The sequence below is a fragment of the Grampus griseus genome, assembly GCF_964374135.1.
Source record: "Grampus griseus genome assembly, chromosome: 6".
Lineage (NCBI taxonomy): Eukaryota > Metazoa > Chordata > Mammalia > Artiodactyla > Delphinidae > Grampus > Grampus griseus.
The window spans coordinates 34,073,691-34,092,209 of NC_139000.1; the positions used below are offsets into that span (position 1 = coordinate 34,073,691).

General features: G+C 40.6%; 1 protein-coding gene across 1 annotated transcript in view; it reads right to left on the reverse strand.

Annotated features, from left to right (window-relative positions):
• Positions 1 to 1,655: 1,655 nt before the first annotated feature.
• The window catches only part of TDRD7 (tudor domain containing 7), an 89,641-nt gene continuing 72,777 nt past the window's right edge, over positions 1,656 to 18,519 (reverse strand). The window contains exons 13-17 of the mRNA XM_082657028.1: positions 14,186 to 14,320; positions 11,816 to 11,926; positions 9,402 to 9,904; positions 4,667 to 4,827; positions 1,656 to 2,071 (exon numbers count right to left, since the gene is read on the reverse strand). Coding sequence (XP_082513154.1) covers positions 1,851 to 2,071; positions 4,667 to 4,827; positions 9,402 to 9,904; positions 11,816 to 11,926; positions 14,186 to 14,320 — 1,131 coding nt within the window. The 3' untranslated portion in view covers positions 1,656 to 1,850. The remainder of the gene's footprint in view (positions 2,072 to 4,666; positions 4,828 to 9,401; positions 9,905 to 11,815; positions 11,927 to 14,185; positions 14,321 to 18,519) is intronic.

Genomic DNA, 18,519 nt, shown 5'->3' on the forward strand with positions numbered 1-18,519 from the left:
TATAAAGGTATTTTCCTGGGTTATCTTCCTACAGTGGCCATTCATGTTTAGGCTTTCAGTCCACCTGGACTTGACTTTTGAATATGGTATGAGGTGGGGGGCAAGTCTCTCTGTCTGTCAAACTGTCCCAGCACCAGATTAACTTTTCAGTTACATCCACAACTAATTGCTTTATTTTAAAAAGTAATAGAAACATTCCTAAAGTTAGTGAAGTACAAACCACTTCTTTCTTATCTGTGGACAATTTGAAGATTTTTGTTGTTGTTGTTATTAGGGAAAGAAACCATTATAAAAAAACATTTACACTACTTTATTTCACTTAAACATTTGTGTGTCAGGATATTTTTACTTTATCATAAATGATTACTTAAATCACTGGCATGAACATTCCTGAATTTTGAATCACTTTAATTATAAATACTAAATATAAATTTTAAAAAGCTGGAAAGACAATTTCAACACATTTTACATGAAAAACTTGAAACATCTGGTCTTTATTTTCTTTCCGTTCTTACTTTTCCTAGATGTTCTCAAATAAAAATAAGCAAATGACTAAAAACTTTTATCTCTGGCCTCGTCTTCTCCCCTTCTCTCCATATTTCCAATAGTTTATGCATATCTTCACACAGAGGTCTACTAGCTTAAATTCAGTATATGTTCAAAATCAAAAATTTAGGCTTCCCAGTCAAACTGAGTAAGGGGTCACCATCCTAGCGCTCACAAGAGCTGTTTGGGTGCATCTTTTCCCAACACCACATTCAGTGAGGTCACATTGTTAGCTGGAACGCAACAGCAGTAGGAATATTTACAACATGGGAATCATCAGACACTACAACTCAAGGCTCACTCCCCGCATGATCGCCACACACCCACCAGAACCAGCTGTCAAACATTTACCGGGATATGACTGGATAGAGAGATGACTAAGACCCCTCCCTCCCTCAAGGAGCTCACAATCTAGTTGGGGTGACTGGCACAGACAACTAGTTATATGCTATGAAGCTCAGTGAGATCTGGGCAGCACGAGGGGCACAGTCAAAGTACAGTGCAGTAGGAGGGGCACCAGGGAAGGCTTCATGGACAGACTGGGAGGTCAGGGAGGATACTGACAAACAAAAATGGTGGGGAGAAAATGAGCTGCAGTCTGAGGGAAAAGAATAAGAGTGGTCTGGAGGGAAGTGAGGCTTCCTTTAGAGTATCAGTAGTCCTAGATGAACATGCATGGGGTTTGGGAAGGTCCAGTGTGGCTGGCGCAAGGAGTAGTAAACAGGGAGGTTGGGCAGGGAGACTGTAAAGGCCTGCGTTTTCAGTCCAGACTCTCTGGGCAATAAGCCACCCAAGATTTGGGGTGATCTGGGTTTGCCTGGGCTGTTCCTCCAGCAGCACCACTAGCAATGCTGATGGGCTAAAGACTCGGCAGAGACTTCACATGGTGTGGTGAGCACCTGCTTTGGGACCCATCACTACCCCAGGGTAGGGTTAAGTCACGGAATTCTCAGTCTAACTGGAGAAGAACCGAGCACCACAAGGAAGACAACATGAATAGAAAGGGAAACTCTTCACCTTAAGATCATAAAGCCTAGAAATGATAAGATAGTCAGTTTTTGTATTGATAAACATTTTATTCTAATATTATAGTAATAATTCAAGTGCAATTCTCTTTGAAAAGTCAACTCTGTTAAAACAAAACTTGTTAAATATCTTTCATCAAACACAAACATATTCTTTTCAATCCCGCACAGCAGTCAGAGCCATGTAGCAGAGGTAAGATTTTTTTTTTTTAAAGGCTACTACATTTTGTTATTGCTAAAAAAAATCTGAATTAGTTGTCAGGGTCTCAGAAGCAGTGATTAATTGATTTTTGAAAGCTCTACCAGATACTCTGACATAAAATCATGAATCCAGATATCTGTGTCTGGCAGTGACGTGTCCACTAAATAGACCACTACTTTCCGGTCCCAAGGGTTAGTGTTTTCTATAACTGTCTGCACCAATGCCACCAGAGGTTTCTTCTCCACGTGATTTCGAAACACCATCGAAGCCTCCTCAGACCACTGGCTGCACTTCACTCCTAAGAGGAAGGGAGTTCGCAGATCAATGAGGGGTCAAATGAGCCTTTCTTTGACCCGTTATAATGGAAAACTATTTAAATAGTCCCAAAGTAGTCAAACACACCAGCTTAGACTTGCCTAACTGAAAAACAGATGCTGAAGAATCTTACAACAGTCTTGCTTACAGTTTTTCTATTCTGAATGGGGTTATTTCTGTAAACCTTCACTTACCGACACAAATTTCATTTGAGATTTAATGCTGTGATATAAAATGAAGTTATAATAATGACTGCCCATTTCCGTAAAGTATATGTAGATATAGACTGATGGAAAATGAAATATCAATATCAATGACATTTCTCTTATTTACAGATTTTTTTCCCTGATGAACCAGATATAGTAAAAAAAAAGAAAAGAAGAAGAAGAATTAATACACTTAACAGTATTTTATTTTATTTTATTTTATTTGTGGTACGGGGGCCTCTCACTGTTGTGGCCTCTCCCGTTGCGGAGCACAGGCTCTGGATGCGCAGGCTCAGCGGCCATGGCTCACGGGCCCAGCCGCTCCGCGGCATGTGGGATCTTCCCGGACCGGAGCACGAACCCGTGTCCCCTGCATCGGCAGGCGGACTCTCAACCACTGCGCCACCAGGGAAGCCCAACAGTATTTTAAATTACATACATCACCATGGTAAAAGCACTGGAATGAAAGTCTGGAGACTCAGTTACTATTCCCAGCTCTTCCTCTATCAAATGGTATGATCGTGAGGAAACCAGTTGATTTCTCAGGCCTCAGTTTACTTCTTGTAAAATAAAGTGGTTGGACCAGATGAATTTTAAGTCCCATGCATTTCTAAATCCCCATGACTTTTAAACTTGAGAGCTCAAGTTAGAGAATTCTGAATTAGGTTTTAAAACAAAACTGAGACAAGAATATGTATTTTTCAAGAAGTATTATTAACTAACATAAATTAAGTTCACATATGTTAGATTAGATATATAAATTATGCCCCATAGTGATGAAGGTCTGGGAGTTTCACATATAATTTAAAAGACTTTTCGGTGTAGTGAGTGGGCTAAATTCTTTGATTACTAAGAATTTCCCATGAGAGAAGCCTAGAACTGTCTATAAGCTGCTGCTTCAGTGACTGTAACAGAGCCTGAGCCTCCCAGCACTGGCACGAATTCAGTGAAATGAAGCAGCTGTAGAGTCCCCTGCACAGGGAACACCAGTGACTGTGGCCACGAAGCCAGGGTGGGGATGATGGGGCCATGCGATCCTCCCTCACGGAGACCCCTTCACTGGGCCGTTTGATTGTCATGTTTAACAAAATGTGTTGTTAGAAAAACCTGAATGTTAAAAAGTGAAAATGAAAAATGTAGCCATTAATTCTGAAGAAACCATTTAGAAGTTTGAGTTCAAAGCAGATCAGTGGTAGTCATGCCATGTGTAAGATGCCATTTTTGGTTCATATCTGTCTACCATGGGAGTTTCCTTTGAGTTCTAGTAGGAGACACAAAGAAACTGGAAAATACTTCAAATAAGGCAATCTCTCTCTCTCTTTCTACCTATCTATCTATCTACATATATATATATCTTCAATAAACACTGTCAATAAGAAGAATTTATATACATAATTTCTCTCATTTCTGAGATCAAGTCAGTTCTGCCACTGCTAAGTGTATGGGGTGAGCGGGGGGTGAGGAATGAGGGTTGCACATGTGGTCATAACTTGCCCTATCCCAGCACAGCAGGACCTCCAGACAACTGGAGGTGTCGGCACCCCTCAGCCCTCTTGGCCTCTGCACCCTCTGCTCACGGCGACAGCTCTCTGGGTGGAGTTTCAGCTAGGCACCCATGCTACCTACTGGTAGAGGGCACACAAATATCTGCACTGCCTTCACAGAAGATAAAACAAATCTCATCAGACAGTATCATAAAGAAGTACCACTCTACACCTATTAACTCAGCTCCTCAGATTTTATGACAGTCAACAGGCTGGTGTGAGTGTGGTGAAATCACACACTTGTGTGTTGTTAGTTGCGATGCAAGTGGAAACTGATTTGGCCATGAAAATGGTCATATTCTACGAGCCAGGAATGTTTTATAATTGTGAAAGTCCATTACGTAGATGCATTATAATTCCTGCAATAAATTATGAAATCTTAATCGCGCAATGTTCTCCTGTTGGTTATTTGTCTCATTGTTTCCATTTGCTTGTTTTGGCTAATATATGTAGCTGTGGGTTTTTTCCTCAATACTACAATAAAAGTGTGAACAACCTAAATGTTCAACAATAGGGAAACAATGATTAAACAGAATATTTTGCAGCTATTAAGAATTGTTATCAGGACCATCAAACAACCACCCAAAAAGCAATAGTGTGAAAGCAGAATGCAATACTGTACCCGTACGAAGATTACAGTTTTAGAAAAATACTCATACATGAAACCAGAGACAGAAAGGAATATGAAAAAACAGAAACAGATATAGTGGAAGGGCATGACCTTGAGAGATCATTAAAAATTATCAATAGGCCAATGATTCTGTACCCAGGACAAAACGACAATATATACTACTGTTGTGTCATGAGTCCAAATTCCCCAGAAGTTACCTGCTAGTTGAGCTGTGACTGCTTGAAACGGCAGCTTTCGGAACATGTCCACCAGGGGCTGCACTTTTCTTATGTTGACTAATTCGTGCTTGCCATAGTCCAGCTCATACACAGACACCAGTCCATTGGTCAGGATTCCTTTTAAAAGCACTCTGTACCACCTAGATGTGCATTGGAGTAAAAAGGAAGAAAAAAACGCACAAAGTCAACACCTGCTTTAAGGGCAACATTTTTTGATAAAAAGGAAAATTAATACAAATGTTATTTACTAAAACATAAAACTATGCTGTTGTAGAAGTTTTTAAAGAGACTGCTTCTTCTTTTCCAAAGGTTACTATTCTCTGCTTTGTCACTGGCTCATTTGATGGAATTTGTTCACTCAATACCCTTTTACAGGCCTCACGGAGCTAATAAAGGAAAACCACCACTAAGCAGGAGGAAACAGTGCTACAGAGCACAATCAGGACAAGGCTGGCAGATCCCTTCACTTTGACGGGGAGACAGCAAATGGCCATACTTTGGGGACAAGGTCCATGTGTGGAAGATGGAAAGAGAGAAGCAAGCGGGACCAGGTATGGAGAATGCATTAATTCAGGGACTTCCAGGCAAGATACTTTAGGGCTATCCAGGTAGCATCTGGACCAAAGGTCTGGAGCTCAGGAGAATGGCTGAAGCAGCAGATACAGATTAGAGTTGGTAGGGGGGAAGGTCATCAAAATAAAGGTAGTTTATGAAGCTATAAGAGAGGATGAGAATGCTTCAGCAGAGAATGTTTGGAAAAAAGTGAAGTGAGGACAGAATCCTGGGAAACACAAAAATTTAAAGGGCAAAGGAAGGTTACCCAGTAAAAGGAGACTGAGGAATAGAAGGTAGGTGGCAGCAGGAGGTCCTGAAAAGAGTGGTGCTGCAGAAACCAAGTAGTGTAAAGCATCCCATGTTACAGGGAGGTCAACTAGGATTGAGTTAACAGAAGCCACTGGACTCGGTAATGAGCTCTATATCTTTAATAAGAATCGTTTCGGGACTTCCCTGGTGGTGTAGTGGTTCAGAATCCACCTGCCAATGCAGGGGACACGGGTTCGATCCCAGGTCCAGGAAGATCCCACGTGCCGCGGAGCAACTAAGCCCGTGCGCCACAACTACTGAGCCTGCGCTCCAGAGCCCGCGAGCCACAACTATTGAGCCCTCGTGCCACAGCTACTGAGGCCCACGTGCCTAGAGCCCGTGCTCTGCAACATGAGAAGCCACCGCAGTGAGAAGCCTGCTCACTGCAACGAAGAGTAGCCCCCGCTCACCGCAATTATAGAAAGCCCATGTGCAGCAACAAACACCCAGTGCAGCCAAAAATAAATAAAATAAACTTATTTTAAAAAAAAAAAGCTACAAAGAGGCCAACTTCAAACACTGTATATAATTGGGGGGTTCTGGGAGGAACTCTAGAAACCTTCAGATAAGCCCAAAGTGAAGCAAGCAATTACCCATGAATCACAGAGACAACAGGGACACAGAAAGGTATCGTAATAAGTACATGACCTGAGGGCCAAACAGACCTGACCTTTGGGGGCCAAAGAGACCTGAGCTGGAGTCCCACTGAGCCATTTTTCAGTCATGTTAACTCTGGGCTCTTTATTTAACCTCTCTGTGCCTCAATTATCTCATGTGTAATGTTTAGTTTTAATTTACTTGCAGAAATAATACATATGAAGTGCCTAACACATTAATTTGGCATATAACAGGCAGTTGGCAAATGGCAGCCATTATTATAAGTATTCTTAAAATGAAGATAAGCTGTGCAAATAAGAACTTTAGATTAATTTGAAGAGAAATTTCCATATGTGGAAATGCCAGTATGGTGCAGGTTGCTAATTCATATAAGTGTAAAAGGAGATAAAAACATTTGGTTTCCACCAATATCACTGTCTTTAAACTGTACAAGGCAAATGACTGATGGTCTGTGCTTTTAGTCTATAAATAAGAGGTACAGAGCTGTGAGGAGAGAACCATCAGGAAACCTATGTGTTGCATTTCTATTTAGCTTTCAACTTTCAAAACTAAGAGCTTAAATAAAGGCTTCAGTTTTGACATTACCAATTTCAGTGCAAGGCTACATGAGGATCACCTGGAGAGTTTACTTAAAACACAGATTCTGGGGTTCTACTACCAGAGATTCTGACTCAGGAGGCCTGGGGTGAGGAAGGGGAATCTGCATTTTTAATAGGCTGCCCAGGTTATTCTTAAATTGGGATAGATTTGGAAATCACTGTAAATCAAAACTGTACCTGAAATTCCTAAATCTTAACTTACCAGAGCTGGGAACAAGGTTTAGTAAATAGTCCTGGGTTGTAAGCAAGACAGAAGCTCTGAACACTTTACATTGATTCAGTTCATAAAGTTTCAAAAAATATCAGATAATCTGTTCCCATATATAAGACATCCCTTGATTATCTGGGACAAATTAACTGATTAAAGCCCTAGAGTCCTGAGGCAGAACTGTTCAATCCATGGGGGAGTAGGGGTGGAGTCTGAAGTCCCATACTACAGATCTCCGATGTTCAGAGATCTTCACATGATCCTTCCCTCCAAGTGGCACCTCCCCACCACTAATCATCATTAATCTGCTCCTCAGATAAGAGTTAGCATTAGCTTGGCTTTAACTGAGATTAAACTATCCAATAACAAAGAGTTCTGATGAGGCAAACTGGAACCCATTTATGCTTATGATTGTAAATAACATGACATAGTAAAAATATTTTTTAAAGATGAAAAGCTTATGACATATAAGTTGAATGATTTTTAGAATGAGAGCTATTATACTTTTAAGTGTTGAAAATTAGTTTTTTTCCTCCCATAAAAATAACAAAATTTTATAAATGCCTGTACTTGCTATCTTAAGAATGAATGAGGGGCTTCCCTGGTGGCGCAGTGGTTGAGAGTCCGCCTGCCGATGCAGGGGACACGGGTTCGTGCCCCAGTCTGGGAAGATCCCACATGCCGCGGAGCGGCTGGGCCCGTGAGCCTTGGCCGCTGAGCCTGCGTGTCCGGAGCCTGTGCTCTGCAACGGGACAGGCCACAGCAGTGAGAGGCCCGCGTACCGCAAAACAAACAAACAAACAAAAGAATGAATGAAAGCATTTTATAGAAAAAAAATAAACACTTGACCTTTCAAGTTGAGTTTTGGGGGGTGTGTATGTACGTCTGTGTGTTGGGACAGGGAGGGTAGGGGAAGAGATTGTTCTTTTTGTTCAGCATTGTCAAATAAGCTGGCACATTTCCCCTAAGAAAGCCGGCAAAGGGAAAGGGGAGCGGGGAGCTTGTGCCATTGTCCAGGGCTTCCCGGAGTGAGCGTATAGCTTGAGGAACTTGGGCTTCCTTGGGTTGGAACCAGCACATCCTGGGGGCTTCAGGAGAGGAGAGTGTGGATCCAAATGTGCAAACGTGAGAAAACAGACTGAAAGTGCTAAAACAAATGTAAGGAATTATGATTCTCACTGTCCAAAGGCCAAAGAGCAGTGAAATAGGCACTGTTGCACCTTATAAAGGGTGCCACAAGTTCTCTAGAAAGAAACTGACTGCATATATCAAAAATCCTGTAATCTTTAAACAAGTGACTTCTCTTCTAGGAATCTATCTCATAAATACATCATCAGAGAGCCAAACAAAGATTTAAGTTAAACATTATTTGTAACAGTGAAAAATCTGGGAGAAAAAAACCTACAAAGAAAGTGATAAGTAAATTATGATTTCTCTATATGATGGAATATTTAGCCATTAAAATGTTTATGAAGAAATCTCATCACATGGAAAAGTGTTCACAGAATTATGTTAAGTGAAAAAGTAGGTATGAAATTATATATAGTAATATACCAATTGTATAAATATGTATAGGAAAAAAACTAGAAGAAATACATAAGTAGTTTAACAAGGGTTATGTTGGTTGACTGACTTTGTTTTCTTATACTTTTTTTTTTTTTTTTTTTTTTTTTGCAGTACGCGGGCCTCTCACTGTTGTGGCCTCTCCCGTCACGGAGCACAGGCTCCGGACGCACAGGCTCAGTGGCCATGGCTCACAGGCCTAGCAGCTCCGCAGCATGTGGGATCTTCCCGGACCGGGGCACGAATCCACATCCCCAGCATCGGCAGGCAGACTCTAAACTACTGCGCCACCAGGGAAGCCCTAAACATTTTATTTTATTTATTTATTTATTTTTGCGGTACACGGGCCTCTCACTGCTGTGGCCTCTCCCGTTGCGGAGCACAGGCTCTAGACGCGCAGGCTCAGCGGCCATGGCTCACGGGCCCAGCCGCTCCGCGGCATGTAGGATCCTCCCGGACCGGGGCACGAACCCGCGTCCCCTGCATCGGCAGGCGGACCCCCAACCACCGCGCCACCAGGGAAGCCCCTAAACATTTTATTTTTAAAATTTAGAAAGTCATTAAATAAAAGACATTATTTCTTAAATAAAAAAATATTTTTCTCATAGGAAAGTAGAAAAAATATTTAAACATTCACTTTAGATATAATGAGGTTTTTAACAGCACTAGGGTCATTAGATTTTTAGATAAATGGCATCATTTTAAATATTAGAAAATTGCACAATTCATTGGTCTCATTTCACATTCAAAATTCCCATTTGTGCAGTTCCAAGTCCCCCTGCAGGGATTAAGGACTCTTGGTATCATTCTACACGTTTTTCTTAGGAGGAGAATAAAAGGCTCTGTCTGTCCAAGGACCTACTTATTTTCCACTTTTGCAGCATACACTTGGTCTTTCTCCACTGCCACATGGCGCTCCTCAGACACACTGTAATAAAGAATCATCTCTTCCATCAGAACTTCCAGCTTATGTATCTCTTGCCACGGCTGGACGACAAAGTAGCCCGGGTGACAGGCCACTGGCACGTACACATCCATGTGTTCCCCTGGCTTGGACAAGTGGACAGGAGGTGGCAGCTCCTCCATGGAGAAAGAGCTGGTATGGTCTACCAACGACTTTTTGAGGATATCCGAGAGGCTCTTTCTGAAATTCTCTCCAGTGTTGCCCACAATGGAGGTGTTCGCACTCTTGCTGTTGGGGGAGCTAGCTCCGCTGGATATGGCACTCAGAAACACATCCTTCTGATGCTTCCACAAGTCTGCGTTTGTGATCTGGCGATTGATACTGCGGTGAGGGTCGGGGAAGTTCTTGGGGGTAAATAAATAAATATGTGCCATCCCTCTGGTTTCATCCACTTTTGTCACCTTTGGAAAACACACAAAACCAACTTAAAGAAATCCAAGTTCACGCTGAATTCTGAGGTGGTTACAATATTAACTTTAAATATTATAAAACAGCATTTTGCAAAGAACCCAACTTGCTAAAATCATTTTATTTGAGGTCAGATGAATTATCTAGCACAGCTGTAGCAATGAATAAGCTCGTAGGTCCAAGTAGTCTAGAAACCAGTGGCAAGCTTGTGGAAATGAAAAATTTACTAACCTCTAAAAACTGAGAATATCTATGACTGGCTAGAGGTCATTATCACTTAGAGGAAGTGATTCTATATATCATGATTAATTTTTATATTAATGACATGTTAAAACACTCAAAGAAGAAAGAGTAACCCAATGAATCCCCATGTGCTCATCATCCAACTTCAACAATAAAAAATAATAAAAACGGCAAAATGTCCTGTAAGAATTCTGCTTAATGCTGGTGTACCCTCAGACAGGGAAGGGAAAGAAAAAGCTTTGACCTTCACCATACCCTTTGGGATCTTTGGTCCAAAGTCCTTGTTTGGTCCTAATATCTGCTCTCACTCCTCTCCCTTTCCCCCAGTTACATGAGAGGAGAGAGACCTTGGGAGAAAAAGAGGAAGAAAGCTCCACTGAATAGGCCAAAATTATAGTCACCATTTTGCACCTTTCGCCCAGGAGACCTCTGATTACCTGGCTACCTTTTTCTGTCAGAGGGGTGAATGTCTGTATGGGAGCACCACACGTTGATAACTGGATTGTGTGTCCCAAAGGGCTGGGTGCCTGTTAATTCTTCTCATCAGCTCCTCTGGTTTATCTCAGGAATAACAAAAATGAGACACTTCTAGCCACATCTATCTTTTACCAAATTGGGCTAGAAATGAAAGGCAGGAACACAGGCATGAAGACAAGGAGACACCAGCAAGGCAATCCTTCTAAAGTAATTTACTTTAAAAGCTTTTCTCCTAGCAAGAGGAGTCTATTTAAATTCATTCTTTGGAGGGCTAATGAAGTACTGACTGCTAATTCATTTTGATATTTATGGTACAGAAACACCGTTTCAAAAATCAACCATTAAAAAGATTTTTATTGACTACCCAATACCCTGGCTTTAGGAGCTGAAAATGTAGCTGAGAAAACAATATTCATGTGGCAATTGAAGAATATAAAATGGTATATAACTGTGTGATTGCACATGATAAACCCTAGAGGAGAATGAAGATAGGAAAATCAGTGTGGGCTCGAATAAGTGAGAGGTCTTCACGAAGATATTTCTCAAGGACATTTCAGTGCTAACACTGTTAAATGCTTATATAAAATGATAACACTATTTACATCAGTTAAAATAGAGAAATATTATCTTACATTTCTATTCTTGGAAATATGAGCAGTGTTTTTGATATGAAGATGCAAGAGTGTGAAAAAGAAACACGCTAGTGAAAGAAATAAAGCAGTTTAAATAAGTTTTAGGAAGAGACAAAAACCAAGATTACAAGCAAATATTTGTTTATAATCCATTTTACTTTAGGGATAAAAGAAAGAAATACCGGACTTATTTAGATGGTCTTTAGAAACATTTATCAAGAGATACATGGTCCTCTGTTGCAGACTTAACTCCTTATCATGGAGCAAAATAGGAGCACGGAACTACCTGCTACCTTATTAATAATCAAAAAATTATATAAAGGGTTTAAAAGTAACACTGGAGATATAGGATAAATTCTTAAATAAAAATTAAACCATCAGATATCTTATAGCTACACATGTAACCAACCTCCTGACTATAAAAGTGTGTCGGAGGTAAAAGCATCAGTTTACAGTAAGATAAAATTCTTTCACAAAAACAAGTGGGGAAAAAAAAAAGTGAGTCCTTCTGGCTGACAGCCCCCTTTTATCAAGACCAATAAGATAACTAACCTTAATGCTACAGTCTGAGCAATTCAAAACAGAATCTCTTAGCCAAAGCACAGCATCTGGTGTCCACATGCCAATAGACTGTGGAAGATCTGCTAAACAGCACTTTATAGCCTGAAAAGAAAACACAACGGAAAAGAGGACACGCCATCTTAAAATAGGTACTTATGAGTAGTGTCAATATTATTTTCCTACAAGTCAAATGTTGCCAAGATAGAGAGCAAGCAACAGCAATAGCTAATAATGACAATCACAGTTCTCGGGCTGGAGCATCTGCTATGTTCCTGATCTATTTATATTACTACCATTTTCTTTACTCCTATCATGAACCAGGGTTATACCAGGCACTTCACATACTTCTCACCCTACAATACTTCTGCATGGCAGGCCAGTGTTGTGATCTCATTTTACAGACGGTGAAACAGACTCAGAGATACTAACCTGTGTAAGATCACAAAGTCGTGAAGACAAGATTGGGACTTATATCTAGGTCTTCCCTTTATGCCCAACTAAAAAAAAAATGAAGTGTCATTTGGATGAAATCTGACTCCTGTTGTAAAAATCTCTGTGGAGGCTTCCGGCTGAATGAAGCATTTCCTGAGTACCCCAGGCATTTGTACTTACCTTTTGAAGGAGGTTGTAATGAGAATTAAGCAGGGAAAGAAAAACTAAAACCCAGTGACACCTAAAAGCCTCATTTTCCCTGATGCTTTTTACCTCCCACCATCACTGCACAAGCTTCTGCAGAATGGCTACATCAGGGAGGAAAAGGTAACCCCAGGGACTCCCTCCAGTCTCATGGGAGACTTTGAATTGATGGAGGCAATTTTATGCAGGAGATGCAACTTACTTCCAGGATTCCTAGATTTCTTCTTTCCTCTCTGAGCCCCAACCTCCCTGTTGTACACCCTCCCTTCATCCTTGGGGGCTCCAAGTCTCCCACTGTGCCCCCTGCATGAGGTACCTTTCTGGGTGGGGAGGAGGTCACTTAGAGCAAAGAGAGCAGACTCTACTAGTGCAGGTGCCAGGTGGGCAAAGAGGGAGTGAGGCGGGCCAGCTGGGGCCTGCGCACTGGAGAGCACAAGCCCTGCAGAGGAGAACGTCACTTCCCAAGCTCCCACAGAGCACTGTGCCATAAAGGGGACTGCTCAATAGAGTCATGTTTTCTAGTTGGTCAAGAGAAGCTAGAAGCAGACAACTAATTCACATTTTAAAACACTATACGAGCCAAGGGCCCAGACCCAATATTCACGCGTCAGCCTTGGCCAACAGGCCATCAGTTTGCTACTCTGAACCTCTTGGGGAGATGTTGTTAGCCAGAGGCTTGCCCTAGCTTGTTTTAAAGGTTCCCCCAACTTCGCATCTATCAAATAAAAAATCCAGATAAGATTAATAGAAAAAATTAGAGTGGCTTTTACCAAGAAAGTACACCTGTGTAATTTTCAGACAGTCAGAAGCAGTGGGACAGATCACCCATCTCCTCCAGCCCTGGAAACCTTTTCTAGGTAAGGCTGGCCCTAGATGGATGTTCTAACAAGGGGTACAGAGGCCAGAGGTGTTATCAAGTGAAAGCACTTAAAGGTCTAACAATTTTCAATATTATGCTGAGCAGCAGTAAGAAAAAATGTGATTCTGAAAATTGGTTCGAACTCAAGTTAAACAGCTTCTCTGTAATAGTCATTTTAGGAAAGGCAACAGTGACTGCAGTGAGAGAAATTACAAAAGCCATGCTAATTATGGTCAAGTACTTTTTATTCACTGAGTTTTGATACATAAGAAATCTTCTGGTCAATATAGGTCAAGGGGTCCCTTGAAATTATAGAATGTTGAACAATTTTACTTTCAAAGCATGATGGATTTCTGTACAAACTCTACTTCTCCTAAGTAGGAAATAGCTATTAATAATTTTAATTAATTCAAAATAATTCAAACTTCTTATCGTCTTGAATTTTTATCAAGAGAGGAAGGATAGACTGAAGTTAATCTTTTCACTAAAATCTATGAGGAGAAGGTTAAATATAAACATATATTCGAAGAGAATGGTTACCTAATTAAATTAAGAACTCTGGAAGTAAATATTTACATATAATATCCTGAAACTGTGTAGAAGCCAGCACTGGCATCTAATTATTAAAGTGGAACCTCTAACTGGACAATATAGCCTGATGACTCAACATGCTTGAAAACAAACATTTATCAAACAATATTCTGTAAGTCTCACTGGTCTTCTTGTCTAAGTGAGCCACCATTTGGATCATTTCCAATTTTGTTAAACTCAATCATCATCAAAAACTGAGAGAGCATCTCACAATGTGATTATGAACACATCCAAATCCCTTTCAGCCAATCTCCTAGGCTTGTAACATATAGTACCTGAGGTGGTACTGCAATCATTTCTTGGAGAAACCGAGGGGGAATTTCCCTGAGCTCGGACACTTTCACAGACGTCACAGTGCCAGAGTCCAGGAATTGAACATCAAGAGCCCGGCTGCTGTGAACATTCGTAATCTGCAATGAGACAAGTGTTGGCTGATTTATTAGCATATCCAAAAGGCCACAATGCTTCTGTGCAATTACATTTTGTACAGCTCTAAAATGCACATAAAAAGCAACAAAAACTATCAGTGCTGATTGAATTTTCTCTTATTTTAAAATGTACTTATTTACCAAATAGATATTTTTATAGTAGAATTGATTTCAACATCTTGCTGTTAATTCATAAATATAGTAATAATTACTATGTTTTCAATTCTAGGATACTATTGATTGTAAAACAATTTGATACATTATTATATACTGCTGATCGTAAGATACAGTCTGTTCTCCAAAATATTAGGATGTGAGGAAAAAAAAAAAACTACTGTGTCTTAGCAATGAGGAAATAATAGAGAGAATTCAGAGACAGAATTTTACTTGTAGTAGGTAAATATTATGTGTTTTTGTTTTTTACAGTTAAACTTGGTCTTTTTTTAAAATTAATTAATTTATTTTTGGCTACATTGGGTCTTCGTTGCTGCACGCGGGCTTCCTCTAGTTGCGGCGAGTGGGGACTACTCTTTGTTGCGGTGCGCGGGCATCTCATTGCGGTGGCTTCTCTTGTTGCGGAGCACGGGCTCTAGGTGTGCGGGCTAAGTAGTTGTGGCTTGCGGGCTCTAGAGTGCGGGCTCAGTAGTTGCGGCTCATGGGTTCTACAGCCCAGGCTCAGTAGTTGTGGTGCACAGGCTTAGACGCTCTGCGGCATGTGGGATCTTCCTGGACCAGGGCTTGAACTCATGTCGCCTGCATTGGCAGGCGAATTCTTAACCACTGCGCCACCAGGGAGGTCCCAATACTATGTATTTTTAAAACATGACACATTTTGGTATTTTATAGCTTAGTCAGAAAGCCCAATGATACTTTGTGCCATTTGTCAAAAATGGGAACATCATTAATCATTAGAGAAATGCAAATCAAAACTACAATGAGATATCATCTCACACCAGTCAGAATGGCCATCATCAAGAAATCTACAAACAATAAATGCTGGAGAGGGTGTGGAGAAAAGGGAATCCTCTTGCACTGTTGGTGGGAATGTAAATTGATACAGCCACTATGGAGAACAGTACAGAGGTTCCTTAAAGAACTAAAAGTAGAATTACCATATGACCCAGCAATCCCACTACTGGGCATATACCCAGAGAAAACCATAATTCAAAAAGACACATGCACCCCAATGTTCATTGCAGCACTATTTACAATAGCCAGGACATGGAAGCAACCTAAGTGTCCATCAACAGATGAATGGATAAAGAAGATGTGGCACATATATACAATGGAATATTACTCAGCCATAAAAAGGAACAAAACGGAGTTATTTGTAGTGAGGTGGATGGACCTAGAGACTGTCATACGGAGTGAAGTAAGTCAGAGAGAGAAAAACAAATCCTGTATGCTAACACATATATATGGAATCTAAAAAAAAAGAAAGAAAAAACATGGTCAGAAAAACCTAGGGGCAAGACGGGAATAAAGATGCAGACCTACTAGAGAATGGACTTGAGGATACGGGGAGGGGGAAGGGTAAGCTGGGACAAAGTGAGAGAGTGGCATGGACATATATACACTATCAAACGTAAAATAGATAGCTAGTGGGAAGCAGCCGCATAGCACAGGGAGATCAGCTCAGTGCCTTGTGACCACCTAGGGGGGTGGGATAGGGAGGGTGGGAGGGAGGGAGATGCAATAGGGAAGAGATATGGGGATATATGTATATGTATAACTGATTCACTTTGTTATAAAGCAGAAACTAACACACCATTGTAAAGCAATTATACTCCAATAAAGATGTTTAAAAAAAAAATGGCTAAGTTACACACTGAATCAAAGCAACAATTACCTACCTGTGGCCAAATGGCAAGAACACAATGTAAGATTCTGGATGCACCTTTAAATGCCACAATCTCCCCTAATATGCCCCTAAAATGCCATTGTGACACTTGCCATTGTTAAATATTTACAGTGGCCAAATATAGCCCCATGGAGGTGGTTATCTGGGCTGAGATCTCACGCCTACAACTGCACTAACTGCTACCTAAGCGTGGTGGTGCCTTCGGTATGATGACTGTTGAGAACTGGGCCACTTTCGTCTTGGAAGTCAGATTCGCCAGAAGTGAAGCCTTTTTCTACTACCCGAGAGAATGCTTGATTAATATAATAGCATAAATTTTTAAATCTAAGACATGATAAACACAAACAGTCCCATGGAGGAATATTTTAAAATGTATTTGTTTATTCAAACATACATACTAAACATATATATTGGTATGGATGGTATCTGTTGAATGCTTGTTATATCCAGGCATAACTAGGCTGCAAAGATATACTTCCCCTTCTCAAAGAGCTCCTAGTGCCATGAGAGACGACACAAATACATAACCATACTATAATGCAGTAAAGGCAATAATGAAGTTGCGCTTGGGGTACTGTGAGAACACAGAGGGTGGGTACCTGACCCAGCAGGAAGCAGGTGTTAGGGCAAGCTTTCAGGAGGAGGGAATGCCTAGAATTGGTACTTTTCTTTAAAAATTTACTTTTTTTTCTTCTTATTTTAATAAACTGCCTCACTGTAGAAAATTTATATACTTAAATATATAAAAATCACTTGTAATCTACTATAGGTTACAATTATCCTTCTAGTCTTTTACCCATGATTCACAAAAGATTAGACTTACAAGAATTACAAAATATTTGTAGATACTATTTCATAGTTGACTGCTTTCCACTCAGTGTCTCATAAAAATATTTCATGTAATTTGTCTTCTATGTCATTTTAATGTTATTTAAGTCTATCATATACATACATTGTGACTTATCTATCAAATCACTTTGGCTGGATAATTTAAGTTGTGTAAATTTGTTTACACAAATTTGTTACTTTAAGAAATAATCATATTTACTGGGCATTTGTATTTCCTTTTTCACAAACTGAAATTTCATAAATTTCACAAATTTATGTCCTTTCAGAGCTGCACCTTAAATGATGAATGGGAGTAAACCAAGCTGGTAGGAGTCCAGTTAGGGGCAAATCTGGACATTTCAAATAGAGGGGAGAGGATGGGCAAAGGCACACACATACTTCTTACGTGTGGGGCCTACAAGCATTTTGGTTACGTTACAGCATAAAATGAGAGGCCGGGCAAGGCAAGAGGTGAGGCTGGGAGACAGGCAAAGGCAAGGTCTAAGAGAAGCAGATATCATGCCTTCAAGAACTAAGACTTTACCCTGTAGATGAGAAGCCAATGTCAAGCCTTAAGTAGAAGAATGAGATGGTCAGCTTTCTAAAATTGCTGGTGAGGGCTTTAGGATCAGATAGATTTGGTTTTAAATCTCAGCTCTCCCACTTTTTAGCTGGATGACTTTCCTCATCAGTAAGAACAGGGATAACAGGGTTTTGTGAACATGAAATGAGATCAGTCATGTTTAAAAAAGCATTTAGTGTCATGGAAACAGTAAGTCTCGTCATAAGTTGGATGTATAATTATTTGCATTTTGGGTTGCTACTCTTAGTGATACGGAGCTTGACTAGAGGAAGACAGGAGTGAAGGCAGAGGAACCAGTTGGTGTGGTACTGCGGTGTTCCAGGCAAGAATTAACAAAGTTGTAAAATCAGCAGTGTTCAGTGATTAGTTGCACTTGGGGCTGAGGAAGATGCAGGAGTCAAAGATAACTCTTAAGAAACAGCCTGCATGGCTGCATGAATGGAGGTACCACTAAAATAGAGATAAGGGAGAAAGGTAAGGATGGGGAAAGATAATTTTGGTTTCAGACATGTAGAACTTAAAAGAGTTTGTGAGATGGACAATTAGGCTGGCTTTTTGCTCAAATCTGCAGCCCATCAAGGACTGGAAAACAAATTTGGGAGTCATTAGGGCCAAAATGGTACCTGAAACTATGAGATAGGATTACCTAGAAGGATGCAGAGGCCGAGAAGAGTGATGAGCCTGGACAGGACTTAGGGACACTGACATTTCAGAAGTGGGGGTGGAAGGAGGTTTGGGTGAAAAATAAGAGAAGGAATTATTAGACTATCATGAGGAAAATTAGGATTTGATAACATGGTAGCCCAGTGAGAAGAGAATTTCAAGTTTCAACACTGTTCGATGCAGCAAAGAGGTCTGGTACGCAAGACCTGGAAGATACTAATACAACTGCAAAATTAAGACGCTGTT